Consider the following 20,047-nt stretch of genomic DNA (forward strand, 5'->3'; position numbering starts at 1 on the left):
AAATGGCTTAGGCAAATGAGCCCCTAAAGCCAGAGCTTTTAGAAATGTAATTATTTTTACTTTAAAAGACATAATTATAATGCCTATAAAATTATTATTTTTAATAGCTTTATCTTCTCCCACATACTTCCTCTAATTTTTGCACACTCTGTTCTAAGGTGTCCACCGTGAATGGAAGTGTTGGTACTGTGGCAGCCTCTCTGCAGAGCACCTTGACTAAGTTATTTTTAAAGCAGCTCACTTCAGTTTCCTTCATCTTTGGTCCCGTTGCTCCATGTGGCAATGTGGAGTGTTGTGACTTAGTGCAGTGACAAGCCAGCCCTCACTCTAAAATTCAGGGTTGGGATATTTGGAAGATTTAGTGGCAATTCATGTAGTAGATTTTTTTTGTCCTTAAAACATAAAACAAGTCAATTATATCCACTGTAGTTTGGTGTTAAAAAAAAAAAAAAATAACTACAAGTGGATTCAAAGGCTGGGGAAAAAAAACAAACCTTCTAGTTCATGTAGTTTTCCAAAGAGGCTGTCACTGATTTTGGGTTTGGTTGATGCAGAGGAGGGGGAGGATACTGCATTTTGTTTAGCAGTAAGGTGAAAAATAAATAACCAAACTCCCAAACCCACCTATATTTATCCAAAGTCTGATTTCTCATAACTACCATTTCAAGCTCTAGTCCAGTTGAACACTCTGCACTACAAGTGTTTATACTGAATGATTTCATGCCCTGCAGCTACTGGATTTTAACTTAGATTTTATTGGGATCAAAGTTGAGTGATGCTGACAGTCATGGTTTTGCAACTGGTATTGGAAGAAATGCATTGATGTGGCATTAGGTGCCCAGCAGATGGATTTACCAAACAATTCAAAGTGAAAAGCTTTACAAACCAGCTTAAGACATGTCTGCACACTGCTGCAGTCTACTTTGTAGAGTAAATGGTACTGATTATCTCACTGTTGTCATGTTCTTGAAGTTGTCTGTATATTAAGCTCAAAGAAGGAAAAAACCAAACCACAGTATTGTTAAAGAAAAAAAAATAAAACTGTAATGAATAATATATTCAGTATGAGAAAACTACCAAATGTCCAGGATTTAAAATACTACTTGTGCAGCGTTAATGTTGCTGTTCACTTTATTAAATACATTGCCTACAGTTCAGAATCCACTATGTTTTAATCTGTTAGTTGAGCAATGGTTGTATGGATAAAGGTTTTATCTGGTATCAAAGATTCCAGAATTGTTAGAAACTTTCCTAGTTGTTCTGAATATCAGCTCTCCTTTTTGTGTTCATTCTGCATCCTGCTGCAGTTTCTCACTAGCTCCTGAAGACATCTGAGCTTGCAGAGTCCAGTAGCCTTAGATGTGTGTTTCCCTTTCCAGGATGAGGGAGCTGTTGTGGATTGGATTCCTGCATTGACCCAACTGGCTCTGGCAGTACCTGGACACTGGGTTTTGTCCTGTTATAGTCACTATGTGCTTTTTCTACAAACAGAAACACCATGTCATTTACTTAAATGAAGGACAGTGAGACTTTTGAGGGTATTAATCTGGTGGGTTATTAAGTGAAGTTAGAGAAGTCACTGGGAAGTAATTTAGAAGGAGCATGCAGTGTGTGGTAAAAGCAAGGCCTTTTCTTTGAAGCTCATCAGCTATGTTTTTAATGACCCAGAGAAATAGTTGCTGCTTTATTAAATAGCCTCACCCTGAGGCTGAGCTTGCTCAGTCTACAAAGCTTCAGGTCTCTGCTGTCTAGGCAATAAAATAACTTAGTTGTAGGAATTAAAATTGTCTCCTTTCTGCCTGTCACAGCACTGCCAAATAGGAGAATCTGAAGAATAATCTCTTAAAATTTAATTTTCCTTTTTCAAGCACTGCAATAGAATGTATTTTCTGTGTTTCTTCAGTGGTTGCTATATACTAAACCAAATCTAGTTAATGAAGGAGAAATGTCACTGCAATGTGAGAATGTTCCCCAGTGCTGAAAGCTGGTAAATGGTGCAGCATTATTTTTTCAGATGCTGTTGAGTTTTTGAGGGCTCTTGAATAACTGTGCATATAAAAAAAAAATCACAACAAAGACCAGCAAACCCTACAATAGAATAAAATGTTACTGAGTCTCTGGCATTGCTGAATATTGCATAATGCTCCATTCTGTTGTCTTCCAGATTTCTTGGAAATATTTGTTCACTGTGTTGGGGTCAGCTGAGCCCCCTATCTGCTCGTGCAACGGGAGGATCTGATCCCATACTGTTTATTCAGGCAATATCCTAGCAGAAATCTAGGACATTTTCACACCTGTAAAGTAATATCCAGGATGAATGTTCTGCTGTTCATATTGTCATGGATTATATATTCCTCCTTAGGGGAGAGAACTGCAGTGGCATGGCTAGTTTAGTGTTAGCTGTGACAACATCAAAGGTGTGCTGGGGACAGGTACTATTAATATATAAATTTACCTTAAAGATGACAAATTCACTCCTGGTGATGCAGAAGCTTGTGATGTACATTTTATTATCTTTGTGGGGGAAGTGGGAATAGCTGCATGTGACTTGCTGTGATCAGAGCCTTTAAGTATTCTCCTGTGAAAGTAATTGCTGTCCAGAGGAATTACTAATGCTCATCAGCTGCCATCTGATCACTCTGCTCTGCTCTACTAACGAGCAACACTTGAGTCTTGGGCGGCCTCATTTCCAATACAGATGCACAGATTTCTAGGGGAGGGAAAGATGTTCTGGATATTGTAAATGAAATGGTTCTGTTTCATGTATGACATTCAGTAATCTCTGCTTAGGCTGTATTTGTAAAGATAGAAGTTAATAATTCCATGTTCTTGACAAATGGATGACCCAGGGGCTGGAGGAGTTACACTATGTACAATTAATGTTTATGATCATACAAAGCATGTTGATTGTAAAAATTATGTGCATAGGGATTCCTTTAAAAGTTTTGTGCAATAAACTATTTTTGCTAAAGGGCCCCATGTTGTTTCTACTTCAAAAGAGTTACCGTCTTCTCTTTGGTTTTGGGCAATAATTTCCAAGTTGGGATCCTGAATGTGCTGTATAGCCAGCTTTAAGGAAAAAAAAAAATCTTATTTTGAAAGACAACATTATTGTGCATTGATTTTTCACACATCTAAACTTCACTGTGTTTGTATTTTCATTTTATTTTTCTCAGCTGAACTCATCAGGGAAAAAACACAATTCCTTAGCCTGAATTTGTCAGCCTGTGGAGTTTCAGTATACAAAATGGAACAGTGCAGAAATGTCATCTACATTCTAATTTAGCCACCTGCAATGACAAGGGACATTCCTGCACCTTGCTTGCAATACTAAACAGTGTGAATTAAAGCGATACTGTTTTCTTCTTTAAGGACAGCAACTTAAACCAGCAAGTGACAGGTACAGGTGCCCGTGCCCCTGAGGTAGGAATGTTGCACTTGCTGGGAATTGTTTCATTCTTACGCACCAAAGGCCTCTTCCGTGGTTCTCCATCTCTCGTGGCTTATCCAGGACTGCTGCAGCACTCTGGGGTAAACACCCGCTCGGCACTTTGCAAAGAGGCTCTGTCAGTACCTGTGTGTCCCCGGGGCCGGTGCCAACCCGCCTGCTGGCAGAGGGGAGGTGCAGTTCAAACCCTGCCCGCCTGTCCCGGCCTTGGGCAGCGCCCTCCCTCCTTCCTTCCCTCCCTCCCTGCCGGCAGCGGCGGCTGCAGCGCGGAGCGTGTTCCGCCGGAGCACCGGCTCCCCCCGACCCGGAGCGGCGCTGGTCACGGTGAGGCCCAGGCGGCGGCGGAGCCCCGTCAGCGCCGGGCGGAGCCGCTGTCGGGGGCGGGCGCGGGGCGGGCGCGGGGCGGAGGAGGTGGAGGCCGCGAGGCCGCCGAGGTACCGTCCCCGAGGGCGAGCGGGCGCAGCCGGCGTGCGGCGGGCGGGCCCGGGCCGGGCATGGAGCGGTGGGTCGGGGCCGCCGGGGGCTGGGACGCGCTGTGGGGAGCCGGCTGGGGCCGATGGCCGTGCTGGGAGCTCCTGGCCGCCTGCGCCGTCATCGGCGCCGTGGGCTGGCTGCTGCGGCTGCGGGACAGGAGGCCGGGCGGCCGCCGGGCGGCAGCGGCGGCAGCAGCGGCGGCGGCCGCCATCTCCTCCCCGAGCCCCACGGCGGCCCCGGCCCCCCGTTCCGCCCCGGCCCCCCATTCCGCCGCGGGGAGCCAGCGCTGCGGCGGGAGCCGCCCAGGTGAGAGACTGGGGGAGGCCGGGGGGTGGCCCCGCGGGAGGGCCGGGAGCGGGCATCGGGCACTGGGCACCGCCCGGGGAGGCCGCGCGGCCCTTCCCGCCCCGCCGGGCCCGGCCCGGCCCCGCCGCCCCGTTCCCCTTCCCGCTTTGTCACGGCCGGGCCCCGCCATCCCCGGGCTCGGCGGCAGAGGCGGCTCCGCCCGGCCCCGCGGCCCTGCCCGGCCCTGCTGCTGCTGCTGCTTCTGCATCCCCCGCGCCCTGCCCTGCCCTGCCCAGACATCGGTGTGCGTTTTTCCTCCCGGAGAAGTTGTCCCTTTTCCCTTCCCTTTCTCTTTTTCCCGTGGCTTATTTCAAGTTTGTTCAGCGATTCCCTTTCAGCCACGTAGCTGGTAACTGGTGGCTCATTTGCCCACAGGCGGTTCAGAGGAATCACCCCACGGCCGAGCCGCTCTAACATATGCAAATCCTGTCAGCCGAATGCAGCCAGAGACAGGATGTGACTCTCCATTCCTGCCTCGGAAAAAAAAAAACAAAACAAAAAAACCACCCCAGCCCAGTAGAGCAGTTTTCTTACGTTATTCATTTATTGAAGGATTTAATGAGAGTATAGAGTAAAATAATACTGCTGTCTTTAGAAGTCAGTCGTTCATTCTGTCATTAGTCTAGTCTTAATTTTGTTTTTTGGAAGCAGATTCTGCTGTTTCATACTGATCCAGTGAGACAAGGGAAAATACAATTCTTGGCCACTTTTCCAGGTTTTGATGGATTTGGAAGAACCCTCGAATGTGGGTTGTTGTTAAAAGTAGTTATTGATATTTACAAAGGTAACTTGCAAGGCCTTGCATACTGAAATATAAGAGGTAGCAGCCTCAGTGCTGGCTGTGCTCTGGGTCATTTGTGGTTATATAATACATTTTATGGTTCAAATAATCTCATTCCGCACCTGCATGTAACAAACAATTGAAGGGTTGTCCCAAAACGAGCAGTTGCTCTTTCTCAGGTTTGCAAGTCACATTTTGTTTTTGACAGATTAAAATAGATAATGAAATTAAAAACCAATAATGCTTATCTAAGTTAGCTACTATCTTATTGTCAGAACACAAATGGATTTTGTGAGAGTTCTGTGTTGTCATTCCAAAAATATTTTTCCTATTTCCACACCAAATGCCCTGTAGAAAACTCTTCATCCTAACAGCAGATCTTAAACCAGGTTCTTCACTGCTGGTCTGCTTTGCCATCTCATTTTGATTTAGTTGTGCCAGAGTTGTAATAGACAGACAAAATAAATAACTTTTCATTTCTTTTTTTTTTTAAACAGACAAAATGTTGAGCACTAAGTTTTAGGTACCAGGTTCTGTCAAAACATAAGAAAGAAGAGAAATCACTCCCTCACGGCTTTTTTTTTTTTTTTTTGCTTAACCACAAGGCAGGAAGAATTTTTGCATGTTCATGTCTACTCTCCATACATGAATTATATATGTACAGGTCTGCTCTTCTGCAGAATGATTGTGCTAGTTCTGAACCCTAAAAATAGGAGCATTTCTCTCTTAATTCTTTAAGGCATTTTCTTGACTGCTCAAAGTGTTTTCATTCTGTTTTTGCACCCAAGTTTTCCATCTTTCTTGTGATTTTACAGTTATGTAGTCTCAAAAGGAAATTCTTTAGAATAGCAAGGTTGGATATTTTAATTGACCTTAGTGGCACATCCTTTGATGAAAACACACTGGTAGCAAATTTTATTTTAAAAAAAATAGGATTAAGAATTGAAAACAAGTGAGAGGTTCTTTCACATCTGTCGTTGTATTCTTGTGGGCAAGTCAGATAATCGAAACAATGAGGTTGCCTGGAGGCTCAGGAATCACAGGGGAACTACAATACTTTGGGGAAGTGGCTCGGCAGCATCAGCTGTGGCTTTGCTGCTGTTTGGTGGCTTTTTTTTTTTTACTTGGAAATACTCTTAATTTCCCATTGTTTCTGCGAGGTTCCATTTAATACTTGTGAAATGTTCAGAGACTTGAGGTTATGTTGTTCTCTAACCACAGACATTCAAAATAAGATGTTCATATAAAAAAGAGACAGCTCTCAAAGGAAACGTCCCTCCAAGGGAACAACCCTCAAACTCACATGACTGTTGACTTGTAATAATTGAAGGACTCTTTAAGTTTGGCGTTAAGTACATTTCCATAGTGTTTCCTAACACTAGGAATGTGTTTGTTCTGACTCAGATTGCAGTGAAACTTAACGTGGTGCCCTATTTGCTGCTGAAAGCTGCAAAAACTTACTGTGTGCATCTGTGTATTTTTAACGTATGAAAAGTAGCCTTAAGTTTCATTAACTGAGGATGTAATCTAGAATTGAAAATAAAATGCTAAAACGGCCATACACCCCTGTCCAAAGCAGTGTAAGCCTCATGAAGTGGCTCAGCAGTGGAGGAAGGGGCAGTGTGAGGCAGGAGTGAGGCGAGCTGAGGGAATAGCACTGAATCATTTGTGTCTGGAGCTTCCCTTCCTCAGCAGTGTGTGCCAGGAGAGTCACAGCCTGTGTGCAGCCACCTGATGAAATAATGTGAAAGCTTCTTCCATTCTTGAGCTGCCCAAATCCTGTATTTTTCAGTCAGGTTTTTCAGACCAAGAAATTTATGTTGGCATCGACTTGGTTTTAGTATCTTCTCGCTGACCAGTGTGGATTACGTGGAGGGACACGAGCTTGGGGAATTGTATCATAGCAGAGAGAAGGATGTTCCTTTGGAAATGGACAAATTCTCCCAGCTTCTGGTTTTTTTGTTGGAGAGGGAGATCTGAAAAGATCAGTTGTTTTTGTCTTCTGGCTGTTTGCTCTCAAAACAGGCCTGGGAAACAACACGTTGTGTACATATTTGCAGCCTTGCATCATGGCCAGAGAAAGCCTGCCCTGGTTGCTGCCTTGTGCTTATGCCTTAGGCTTCTGTCAGCCAGAAAGTCCTAAGGAAATACTAGAAATACTTCTGTGCCTTTAGCTGGAGGTGCAGCCCCTTTTCTTGGGGCTTGTGTCCTTGTATTGCATGGCACAAATAGATTGTGCCTTTCTTGTCAGGAATCAAATATTTCTTAGCCTATCATAAATTTTTAATGAATAGATGGTCTAGATTGAATTTTCACTCCAGAAAAAATTGAAAAAGGACCACCAAGAATAAAATGTAAGCTGTAAATATTCTTTTAAGTAGTCAAGAGAGGAGGAAATAAATTTGGTATAGGTCTGGTAGCTTAAAAACATTGAATTGAAAAATATTTTGTCTTCTCTGCATTGCAAGGATTCTTCAGAATCCCAAGAAATTGCTGAGGCACTTTTTTCCTTTGGCTTTAATACACTATTTAAGTAGCAGAAGAGAAGTTGTGGTTTTTACAGTTTCTCTCCTTTTTTGCCTTTCCTGTAGGTGAAATAACAATGGATACAATATTATCCCGATTAAAGAAGCTCAGCCACGATGAGCTTAGAGAAGAGATTGTGAAAGCAGGACTGAAATGTGGGCCTATTACCGCAACTACCAGGTTTATTTTTGAAAAAAAATTGGCTCAGGCCCTGTTGGAGCAGCAAGGAGCACTGGAGGAGGAAGGGTCTGCCCTGTCAGAGGAGGCTGCTGGAAACATCCCAGTGAATCACAACGGCCATGGGAGCCCTTCTGAGGAGGCAGACTTTGGGTACTGTGTGGGGCTGAACCCACCAGAGGAAGATGCTGTGACACACATGAACTGTTCAGCTCCAGCCTGTGGTGCTGATTCACAGAGCACTGCTCAGACACCCTCCAGAGATCCTCCACTCTTCTATGGTGTTTGCCCAGTTTATGACGATATACTGGCAAGGAATGGTAAATACTCACTTCTCTTATTTCCAGTGATAGCCGTTGTAGTCATGTCTGAGTAGAATTCTTTTATGTAGCAGGTGTTCTGAGCACCCTGCATTAGTATTGTAAGCATTGCTGGAAGTATTTCTTTGTTCCTGTAAATAGTATTTATTTGATCTTCTGAGGCAAAGAAACACAGTTATAAGACATCACAAGTGTTTGCCAAGGATCCTCTACCCTGTGTAGCTCAGATGAAGAAAATTATTTCTTTTTGCTACTCTTGAACCCATCTTGTGCCTTTAATCTCTCTCAAGAATAAAAAGTAATCCTGTAAATAATCAAAAAACTGTTTACACTGTCATCAGTTGAAGCTTAAATGATCTTTTCTAAAAGTTTTCCTATCTTCCCTTCTGTTCCTGGCAGGAGTAGAGTAGTGCACAGGATCATTTCCTCTGAGACAGTAATAAGAATTCTTACTAAGAGAAAGTCCATTAAGATATCCTTATTTGAGCAATACCACTAAAAGGAGAAGAAGAAGGATTTGTTTATTTTCTAAGATTCTCTATAGAGATCTTAAAGCTGTGGATCAGTTACAAGGTTGGTCTTTCTGAACAAGACAGCATCAAAAGTAATGCAGGATGAATAAGCTCTGAGTTTGCTTTTCCATCTGGAAGTGTAATGCTTTGTTGAAGGTGGCCCATCCATTAGAAAGGATGTTGATTGATGGGAATGGCTGAGCCCTGTACAGGGAGCACCTGACATTACCTGGAGTGTGTGGGAGGCTGCTACTCAGTTTCCAAGAGACAAGATTTCAAAGGACTTTTGACCTTTGTACCACGTTTGGAAGAGAAACAAAGCTGGACTGATAGTCTAAGAGTTCTGTAATCTGTGTCTAGGAATTGAAATCTGAGATTATTGAAACAACGTAACTTTGGTGGTTCTTTGTTGCAGAGAGAATACACGTTTATGAAGATAGGAAAGAAGCTCTCCAGGCTGTTAAGATGATTAAGGGTTCCCGTTTTAAAGCTTTTACAAACAGAGAGGATGCTGAGAAATTTGCTAAAGGAATCTGTGATTATTTCCCATCTCCAGGCAAGTCCTCTTTATGTTTGTCTCCAGTGAAAATGGGATCATTTAACAGAGGTAAGTGGGGAACTTCATCTCTCTAAAATAGACAGCATTGATTTTTTTAATTTTTTTTTTTTTTTTGTGAGAGAAGAAGCAACAGCTGCCTTACCAATATACTAATAACAGAAAAAATTGAAAGGGTGAATCATGGATAAATTGAAGTGTAAAAGAATTTTTATTTTAAGTGTAGAAATGTTTAAAATGTGGAAAATCTTTTAAATGTAAGATACCATTGCTACTCCTCTAAAGCTGAAATGTAAGTAATGGTCTGCATGGATACCTTGCTTAGTATTCCATGCTCATATTTGTTAGGATTCAATTTTACTCATGGACTTCAGGATTTTCAGGTTTAGTAAGACGCTGATAAAATTACACAGTATATTAAAACTGTACTCAATTCTTAAGTAAATTTGTAAGGTCAGAAATAAAATGGTCAGCACTGATCATATTTCACAGTGTTCCCAGTTGCTAGATTAAAGTGATTAAGAGTCACAGAACTGCAGAAGCAATTTTAGTAATCAGAAAATTGATGTTTCTTGCTGAATTTTGCTTTTAAGTTTGGATTGGAGCAGACTGGTAATTACAAAGTTTTCCAATCCTTATTAAAGTCTGAAACAGTTTTACAAGATGATTAATCATTTTCCCCTCCCTCCCTATTACTAACTACTAGTGTATTTAAATGTCTTGTTATTGAGTTCAGCTTCCCTACTCCTGTATATTAAAGATGCCACTTTAATACATGGTTTAGATTAAAAGCATAATTTTCATGGCCTGGATGTGCGAGTGGTGATCACTGGAAAGAATGTATCTAGAAAGGAGGGATTTGTGTTTTGGTAGATGGCTTGTGCTCCCCTGAGAGTGACACTGTGAATAAGGAAAGAGCCAACAGCTACAAAAGTCCACGGACTCAAGATCTCACGGCCAAGCTCCGGAAAGCTGTCGAGAAAGGAGACACAGCAACATTTTCAGAACTGATTTGGAGTAACCCTCGGTACCTGATCGGCTCAGGAGACAACCCAACCATTGTACAGGTGAAAAAACAGCAACAAACCAGGAAAATCTGGGTTCTGTTTGGTGATGGAGCTTTTGGGGCCTGAAAGTAGAAGTGGAAGGAATGGTGTTTCCTGCTCTTCCTTCAAGACACCTTGTTCACCAGTGCAGGGTTTCTCTGTTCATTGCCAGCAGCTGGGGCACTTCTCTGTAAGTCACCCTGAGAGCTCCCTTTGCTTCAGCAGAGCTGGAGGAACTGAGTGTGCAGTTCTCCAGGGGAGGAACAGTTGAATTCAGTAGTGCAAGAATAGTCTTGTCTTCTTATTCTTTGGTTTCCTCCAAGTAATTGCAATCTTTTAAAAAAACAGACTAGTTTTGAAGACCAGGGTGGGGCCTAGGCTGTAATTAGGTGTTCCTACAGCATTGCTTACCTAAGCACCCCTATTCAATTCCAAAAGTGTGTATAAGGTGCCATTTCGCAAACACTGACAATCTTATTTCAACTTGTATCAGACCAGCTTTTTGAAGCTGCTGAAATTTTTTATATAATAGAGCAAAGCAGCTGAATTTTTTATATCTATACCCATTTTCCTGCTCTTTTTCTAAACTGAACTTGTTACCTCTCTTTATTGTGTAATGTCTTAATATACCTTTTTTGCCACATTCTTTCCTTAAATAAAGGCACTAACTGAGTGTAAGAATAATTTCATTAATTATACGAATAATAAGGGTGTAAAGATAGGTCTTTACAAAAATATCCATGTAAGACTCAGTGTAGGAACCCATGTATTTTTACAGTTAAATCTCTGGGTGTAAGAAAGCTGTTTAGACCAAGATTCATTCTAATATTGGTCTATTTTTCCAGGAAGGGTGTAGGTACAATGTGATGCATGTTGCTGCCAAGGAGAACCAGCCTGCTATCTGCCAGTTACTGCTGGACACTCTGGAAAATCCAGAATTTATGCGGCTGATGTACCCAGATGATAATGATGTCATGTTGAAGAAACGCATCCAATATATTGTTGACCTTTACCTCAACACTCCAGACAAAATGGTAAAATTTAGGGGATTACCTCATTATTACTATTATTATTATTATTACTATTATCGTTGCTGTTGTTGTTGTTATTATTGAGACAACCAGAAGGGGTTAAAGATATTCAAGGGAGACTGAAAGAGAACAGAAGGGGAGCTGTCCATGAATTTCTGTGGGTTTTGGTAGCTACTATTCTGCACTATGGTGGGAAAAGATTAATTAAGAGCCTGGATAATTAGTCATGACATGTATTTACTTTCTTCAGTCTCAAAATTAAATGTGTGGTATTGACTTTATCATCTTTCTAAGTGCATGTGAATTTTTCCCTTTCTCCCACTGCAGTGGTTTGATACTCCATTGCATTTTGCCTGCAAGTTTGGGAATTTGGATGTGGTTAACGTGCTTACCTCGCACCCAGCCATTGTAAAAAATCCAAAAAACAAATATGATCAAACTCCAGCGGAAGTAAGTCTCTCCACATCCCCAGCAAACCCAAAAATGTTATCCTGATCAGTATTTTTCATATTCAAACATTACTGACTGCCATAGATAGAAGGCTTGTAGTAAGGTGCTTGTGTCATGATTAAATTCTGTATAACATTAAAAATATTTCATGCTGATTGTGTCTGTGGAAAAATTTTAGAATTTATGGAGTTAGATGTATTTTAGTTGGTCTACTATGAATTAAAGTACTGGGTGAGATGGGTGGGGGCCAATAATGTGATTGTTCAGGAAAAACACATTACACATTACATTACACAAAACACAAGTGATCTGAAAATGAGGTTATTATGCTGCCCTAATAACTAAAATTATATTAACAGGTAGTTTGTGAAAGAAGCAAGAATAAATCTACAGAATTGAAAGAAAAGATAAGAGAATATTTGAAAGGTTTGTATGCAGAGTTTTATACTATGTCATGCATGTATTTTGGCTCTTTGCTGTCTTCTGTTTGTTTTCTGTAGTGTTTCAGTTCATAAATGATGCTGCTGTACAGTGCTCTGAAAACCAAAGTTAAACTCGAAAACTGAGCAGGGACAGAAAACTTTTTGTCTTCTAAGTGACAGAACTCTTAATGTATGGATCACAAGGTTGCCTTCATGGCTCTATAATGTGGGCAACATTCAGTAAGGCTGGAGCAAAGTGTTTCATCTAAAGGAAACAAAACCCCTTTACAGGGCAAGAGGTGTATCTGTCATGCTGGAGAGTCCTGTAATTTTGTAATTTCCTTGACATGGAATTTTCTTGGTTCTGTCATGTGTGTGTTTAGGCATTTGCCAAAGGAGGTTGTGAAATTTGTTAAAGACCCTGTGGGAAGGGCTCTGTGGGTCCTTGCAGGTCTTCTTGTGTCAACCTACCCTAAAATGTGATCTGTAATCACTGAAGCAGTGAGTCTGAATTACAAGTAGTTTTACTAATGAAGTGAAGTCAGATGGTTCAGTGAATGGGTGCACTGATAGTCCAGGAAGCAGCAGCAGGCTGATGTACCATACCCTGGATGAGAAGGCTTTGTGTGATGTATTTTAGGTCGCTATTATGTCCCACTCCTGAGGGCAGAAGACAATTCCTCAGCTCCGGTCATTGGGGCGCCGTGGTCGCCCGACCAGACGGACGATGGTCCCCAGAGAACTTGGCCTAAATTCCCTGGCAGCCCCAAAGACCCAGTGCTGTCCATCAGAGCTTTTGCAGGCCCCATGAGCCCCTCAAAGGTAAGGAGAGAAATTCCTGTGACTCCTATGCTTCTCCTTTTTATGAATAAAGATAACCACAGGGTTCCTTGTGTAGTGTAGCTCCTTGCTCCTGCTACAGGTTGTGGCTCTCTCTTTAATGAGGAGATGAATCTTCCTCCATGGAGAAGCACAGAAACTTGTAAATATTTTTTATTGCTGAAAACAGAAATGTGGTGAAATGAGAGAAGTAGAAGTTCAGTGAATTTTTTTTTCCTTTTTCCTCTCTGAATCTATTCAAAGAATACCTTTGGCAAACCTTTCATTTCTAACAGATAATTGCTGTAACTTTCTAACCTGAAGCAAAGCCTTTCAAGGCAGCTATGAATTGGTTTTAAAAACCTTAACTGTATCTTTATCTCATTTCTAGAAGTTGCCACTGGATGTTAGAAGCAGTTTAACCTCTGCTTGTTGAATTAACATTAATATATTTTTCTAGATAGAAAAACTGACAACCAAGTAGTAGGTATTGGGATGGTTTTGGAAATGTATTGACTGTATAGAAAAGCAAAATCTTCAGTTTTCAGAAGAAATACTTAGATACCTGTTAAATATATTCCAGACTTACAGATGTTTATTTGACTCATTTATTTAATGTGAACATGCTGCAAAGACAACAGTTTTAGAAATAGTGAATAAATACAGTGGAGGATTTTGTGTTTCTGATGGTTGCATTAAGACTGAGTTCTACCAAAATGATTAATGCTTTTTCTCCTAAATCTTCTTGATCAATTTTCTGTTAAACTGACAGAAATTTAAATATCATTTATACTCTGAAAAATATTATCTAGGGTGTAAACAGTTTATAATTTTGATTGCTGACAGGTATTTTAATGTCTGAATGTAATTCTTAGTCATTGTTGCAATCTTTGTCATATAAAGTCAAGAAGTGAGGGATTTTGCAAGAGATTTCCCTTGAGGCATTCCAACTTGAAACAGACAGCAAGAATTTATTCTAATAATTACAGCAAGTCTGTACATATGCACCCTTTGCATCCTAGAAAACAATGACCAGGAAGCATATGTAATTAAATAGAATGACATGGCAAAACCACAAGACACTTCTGTTTCCTGCTGCACACACATTAAAACCAGGCCAATGTGGTGTCTGTGCAGTTGATTTTCAGATGGCTGTTCATTATGGTCCTTCTCTTCCATGAGCAGTTAGATCACAATAACCACCAGCAGTGAAATGAGTAACTTTAGATCCAGTGTGAGATCCTTCATGGCTGGAGTTGAACAGCTCTTGTGCACAGCAAACAGCTGAACATCTTCTGGGTCTGTAGGTGGATGTGTAGCCAGCACTGAGTTCATACTGTGGGGAGTAGTTTCTGAATTTATTTCTGTTTTATAAAGGCTGAAGAATTTCGCAGGATGTGGAAGACTCCACCTCGAGAGAGAGCTGGCTTCTTTCACAATGTCAGGAAATCTGATCTGGAGAGAGGTGTTGAAAGAGTTGGAAGGTATCTAAAAGACTGTCAATATAAAAAATTAATAATAGAGCATGTAAAAGCAAAGGACTGTGCTGAGAGTGCAGTTGTTACTGCACAATATCTTGGGGCAAAAGCTACTGCAGAAATATTTAATGAAGTATTTTGCAGTTGGATTTTTACTGTATTTTTGTGTAAACAAGATCATTAAAATGTGAGACCTGGCTTTCTTAGCTTTGGCATTAAAGATATTTTAGCTATTATTGATGGATGTATGCAGTGCTTTTCAGAGACATTTTCTTGCCTCATTTGTCAGACCTAAAATTATGCATAGGCTGTTCTGTGAAAGTGAGAGATTGTTAAAAGGGAGCAGAATGAAAATATCCTAATAGAAATGTGCTGCTTTATAAAAGCTCTGTGTGTGTATGTGGTGTGTCCTTGCTGTTAAAATACCTTCTATCAGCAACATATGGAAAACAATACTTGGTTAAAAGCTGACTGCATTTCATTCTTTAAAATAATCCCTCACTTCCTCCTCCTGCTCCCATTCCCAAATAGAAAAAGCTGGTGAATGCAGTATCAGTGGGGATTCTTCTCTAGTTGATGTCTAGATACAGTCAGCTTAAAAATAGCAATGTTTATGCTGCTAACTGTAAAAATAGTAGATGAAATGTGAAAAATACTCTAGAACAAATGTAATACTTTGATTGCTTAGGATGTGTCTGTGCTTTTGCAGACTGTTGATTGTTGTGGGATTGTGTTGCCTGGTTGCACGTTTGTGCTTCTGTTCATAGCTGTTAAAATGTGATCAGAAAAGTTATTGTCAAACTGATATTTATGTCTTCACAAATGATTCGTTTTATTTTATTTATTGCAGGGAGTTAGCTCATGAGCTGGGGTTCCCGTGGGTTGAATACTGGGAATTTCTGGGCTGTTTTGTTGATCTGTCTTCCCAGGAGGGGCTGCAAAAGTTAGAAGAGTACCTGAGTCATTGTGAAATAAACGAAAAGGCTCAGCCAGAAACAGGGGAAAATGAAACCAGCAATAGATATAAAACTTCACATCCCTCTGGTAAGAAAAGGGCAAATGCTGCAAACAATGGGCTGTGCCTGGGGAGAAGAGGGACAGAAAAAGCTTGGTGCCCAGGGGAAGCAGTATTTACCTGTTGTGGTTGCTGTTATTTATCTGTTATCCAGACAGTCTGATTACAGCATCAAAATAGGAGGCAACAACATTGTGAAAGTAATACAGTCTTTATCTTTCATATGAAGTACTTCATTTGAGTTTAGCACCAAAATGAAGTCCCTGTAAGAAATCCTCTATCTTCAGTATGTTTTCACTCAGAGTATTTGGACATTCATCCTAAAGTATAGAATTTCTTATTCCACAGATGTGGAATAAATAACATTTAAAAATAAAATAGTAAGTCTTTCCAACTGTGAATGTGAAAAGACACAAGAAAAAAAACTCAGGAAAGCTTTTGTACCTTAGACCATTGGTTGCCACGTGTGCATCTTGCATTTTTAGCTTTAGTCAGGTTAGTTCATGCTGTTACATAAAATCAGAGAGGTCTTCAGGAAATAGACTAAGCCATAAAGATTGTGTATTTGTTCCTAGCTTATGTACTTGACATTCTGTTTAAAATCCTCTTATGTGTTGCTCTTGTTAAAATTGTTTACAGGCAAAAGTAAAAAGTCCTGCAATTCCATTTCTGTCGGAGCATTTTTGGATGAGGATGATGATGACATGAGCTTAGAAGAAATTAAGAACAGACAAAACGCAGCACGAAATATCAGCCCCTCTCTGGTGTCCAAGGAGCCCAGCATTGATGCCTTTGGAGATGCTGAGTGTGATATCCTGTCCATGGAGTGTGCAGGAAACATCATAGAGACCTCAGCTCGCCCTCGGCACTACGAGAAGGGAGCTGCTGCCAGCAAAAATGGGTTTTGCAGTCCTGTGTCCAGTGAAAGGATCATCAGTGACAGAAAGCAGCTGCATGATGGGTCAGAATGCCTCACGGCACCCGTTTCCAATTTGATGTCAGAATTTGAAAGCCTGTCTTTCCAAGAACAAGAGGTTGCAGGAGTATCTCATAAAATCACTGACAAAACTGGGAATGAGGGAATTCTGAACAAGACCTGCTCTGCAGTGTCACTGGCAAGTTCTTCTGAGCCAAGTGTTGCAGGAAAACATGGAGAGACCAAGTTAAGGACAGACCACAAAATATCATTAGAAAAGGAGAGAGTGTCCAGAGAATCTGGAATTCAGACTAAGGAGACACAACATCAAAAACTTTCTTCCCAGAAGTTTCCTTTGAAGAGTTCACCCACAAATGGCAATTTAAAGATATTCCTTCTTGGGTAAGAATTGCCTTTTTAAACTCTTACTGGCACAGGCAATCTCTTTGCTTATATAAAACTAAGTGTTTTGGAATTGGGGTGTTTTATTGTCTGAAAAAATACATGGTTCTCTTTTCATCTAGTTCTGTTTCCATTCTAGGGAGCAGCCCTCGAAGCTGGATGGTGATGTCTTAGCAGCTATAGAAGGAGCAGAGATTGATCCCCAGGAATTCCCAATGATTAACAAATGGAAACACGCAGTGCAATCCTACTCCTCATCTGACAGGCAAAGGTATTGCTGCAAACTCAGTCACAGGAACTGAAGTACATTTTTAGTGGGTGAGCTAGAACAGCAGAATTTCAGGCCTTGTTGCTCCCAAATCCATATTTTGAATATTCAGCAGAATTGACTGATTTCTGAAGTTAATCACCAAAACCTTTTTGACTGGTGTCTATTGATAAGGAATTTCCTGGTGCTGCAGTCATGCTCTTTCCATTCCACTGCTGTTCCAAGTAACTTGAGCATATCTCCACAGACAAATCAGATGTGACTGTTTTCCACTTGGCCAGTGTCTCACTTTTGCTGATTTGGTACTGGGATCCTTCACTGGACTCAGTGATGGTTGTGCTGTTGGTTTGTAATTCATCCCTGTTCTTGATGCAGTGCAGGAATGTTGTCTTTGTTGCCTTGTGGTACTTAGGTTGTGCCGAGGGATGTTAAGGTGAATTTAATATCTTTAGGCATCTTTTTGTTAGTGGTTTTTTTTCATCCTTTATTACCCCAGTCCAAAGGAATTGTTCATGTGAAAGATGCTGTATGTCTTCATGGCCATTTTGATTGGGGCAACACATCTATATAGAATATTTTGTGCTCTTCCTGTTCCTTCTCTTCTTCCCAACCTGTCTCATACCAGATAGAACTTTTCTCAGCTGGTGCATTGGTCCTGAGATCTAAAGTGATTCTAAACTTATTCTTAGTATTGCAGTTTCCTTTAAAAAGTCTGCAATGACTTCTGGTTTCTTTCAGTTGGCCAAGCCCAGCATTGAAGTCAAGATTCCGGTCCCAGTCCATCACTGCTGGCCTTCCAAATGCTTCAGGGCATCCCAGTTCAGGAAGAAACAGTCCCATCCCAGGAAGTCCAGGAAAACACGGCAGCCCTGGGAGCCCTGGGCGCTACAGCCCCGCCTGTGTCCTGCGCTATTTTGCAGAGCCTCCTGCCCACTAAAATACAACTCATCATCCCGGGACTTCAGTTCTGTTTTCATTGTTAGAGTGGAGGAAAAACTACAATGTTACTAAGGTGACATGAGGTTTGTACTTGGCTATTTATTTCTCCTCAATTGAGGACAACTGTATGTTTAAAAAATGGAATCTTTGTCTTAATGCCATATACGAGGTAGATTATTTCTGGTGATAAGCAAGAAGTTTGTGACAGTGCAGTTGTCCAGTAGCTGAATTAACCCTTGTTGCCAGTACCACAGTGGGCTGAACTGTCCCTTAGCAATGGTGGTATTTGCTATCACTACTTATCCTCATTGTAATGAGAACACAGCCCTCAACTGCCTTTCTTGACTTGGATAGTTGAGGAAATGCATCAACAGCAAATAGAATGTGGGAGAGGAGATTGATGGCAGGAAGTGAAAGATTCTGCTTGCAGGGAAAAAAGCCTAAGACATGCCTGGGAATGCAAGGACAGCTTTTCAGCATGGAGTAGGGATGTGAAAAGTGAATAAGCAGAGTGTTTCCAGCCAGCTGGGCAGGGCAGTTGATACCCACACCCACCCTCACCTGTCTGTCCATGTGTGTGTGTGCACAGATTTGCACAGAGACCTTCAAGTCTCTGCTTGTTCCGAGCTGTTACAGACACTGAGATCTACTGAGTGCTTTAGAAACAGGGCACTGTAGAAACTGTTGGGATTCCTTTAAGCGGTAGTGGAAAGATATAAGGAAAAGAAAAAATTAAAAATTAGCTGGTGATTTTTTCCCCAGAGAAGCTGTTAAGACTAGCAGATTTGAATAGTTATTACACAAAAGCACATCAGCAATAATCTCAGCAAATTTACCAGCAAGATCCCTTACCTTAATGGTCTAGTTTGTAATATATTAGCATGGTAGCCAGTGGCCCAGGAGGTGGCTATTTCCCAGCTGTAAAGAGAGAGGACTAAGGACAAAATATTTTTATGAAATTTGAGCTTTTACTGTGTCTCTAGTGTCGATGTGGTAATGAGTTTTTGTTACAGCAGTCAATAATTTTATTCTGCAGCCTTCTGTAAGAATGACTTGTTTTGACAGCATGATGCTGAGAAAATAAGAAAGCTTTTCAAAACTCCAGAGAGTTTTCCATATCAAGCCTAGTGCTTGTAATGTTGCATGAAAGGCTTCCAGAAATAGTTCTCTAGGTTTAAAAAAAAAAAAGGAGAAAAAAAATACAAAAAAGAAAAAAGAAAGAAAAGAAAGAAGACCTATCTACTGTATAAATCTGATAAGAAAATGAAACTCTGCAGGGCTGTGCTGGTGGGAAGGCATGGATTAGGCTGGGCTGGGGCCACCTGGCAGGGCTGGAAGGGAAGGGCACCAAGTTTAGCAAACACGGGTGGGAGGCAGGAGGGTCCCACCCCTCGGGGCCGTTCCCGGCTGCTCACACGGCAGTGACTGTTCTACACAAACTGTGCACCCTCACAGGTTCGTGATTGGTACAAACCTAAACACTGCACTTAATGCTTTGGCAAGCTCAGTAGTGCCTTTTGTAATATATTTTTTTAATTAAATTTTTTGTTCTTTTAGAAGTTTTTTAAAAAAAAGTGGCATCCACTTACTACAGGCAGATAAAATACAGTTTTTCTCTGGGCTTTCTGAACAGGATGTCTTTTAAATGTCTCTAAGTTGGATTATTTGGTGCGACAGCTCTCCATGGGGGGAGAGAATCCTCTTTTAGAAACTATTCTTTAAAGAAAAAAAAAAAAAGGTTATTATGTTCTTTTGTTAAAATTGAGCCTAGTTCCATGGAGCTGGACATTAGGAAGAGCTGCTTTTCATAAATGCCTTTCATTCAGTCATATTCCAGACAAGTACCAGGGGCCTGGGGGTGTCATACTTTAGGAAACATGTTGGAAAAAAACCCCAGAACCAAAAACATAACCTTCTGTTACCAAGTATATTAACTGACTTTTTCATAAGGGTTTTTTGTTGTTTCAATTTTTTATGTAGCAGGCTCCATGGTCTCAAAATAGTTTAAGGTCCCACATACTCACAGTTTTACTCCAAAAGGTTTGAGATTGTTTTTTTTCTTTCTGTTGGTTTCTTGGGTTTCTTAAATAATTTAATGTAAATTAGATTTTTATCATTCTGG

At 41.1% G+C, this 20,047-nt stretch overlaps 1 protein-coding gene across 1 annotated transcript; it reads left to right on the forward strand.

Moving 5' to 3' along the window:
• Nucleotides 1-3,830: 3,830 nt before the first annotated feature.
• On the forward strand, nt 3,831-19,012 carry ANKLE2 (ankyrin repeat and LEM domain containing 2). The gene is made up of 13 exons (XM_083873869.1): nt 3,831-4,228; nt 7,640-8,071; nt 8,999-9,190; nt 10,013-10,206; nt 11,031-11,219; nt 11,544-11,666; nt 12,026-12,092; nt 12,729-12,910; nt 14,285-14,391; nt 15,236-15,429; nt 16,040-16,718; nt 16,858-16,989; nt 17,725-19,012. The coding sequence occupies exons 1-13, from the start codon at nt 3,943-3,945 to the stop codon at nt 17,921-17,923; spliced, it is 2,976 nt and encodes a 991-aa protein (XP_083729995.1). The 5' UTR covers nt 3,831-3,942; the 3' UTR covers nt 17,924-19,012.
• Nucleotides 19,013-20,047: the final 1,035 nt, after the last annotated feature.

The sequence above is a fragment of the Zosterops lateralis genome (assembly GCF_965231275.1).
Source record: "Zosterops lateralis genome assembly, chromosome: 17".
Lineage (NCBI taxonomy): Eukaryota > Metazoa > Chordata > Aves > Passeriformes > Zosteropidae > Zosterops > Zosterops lateralis.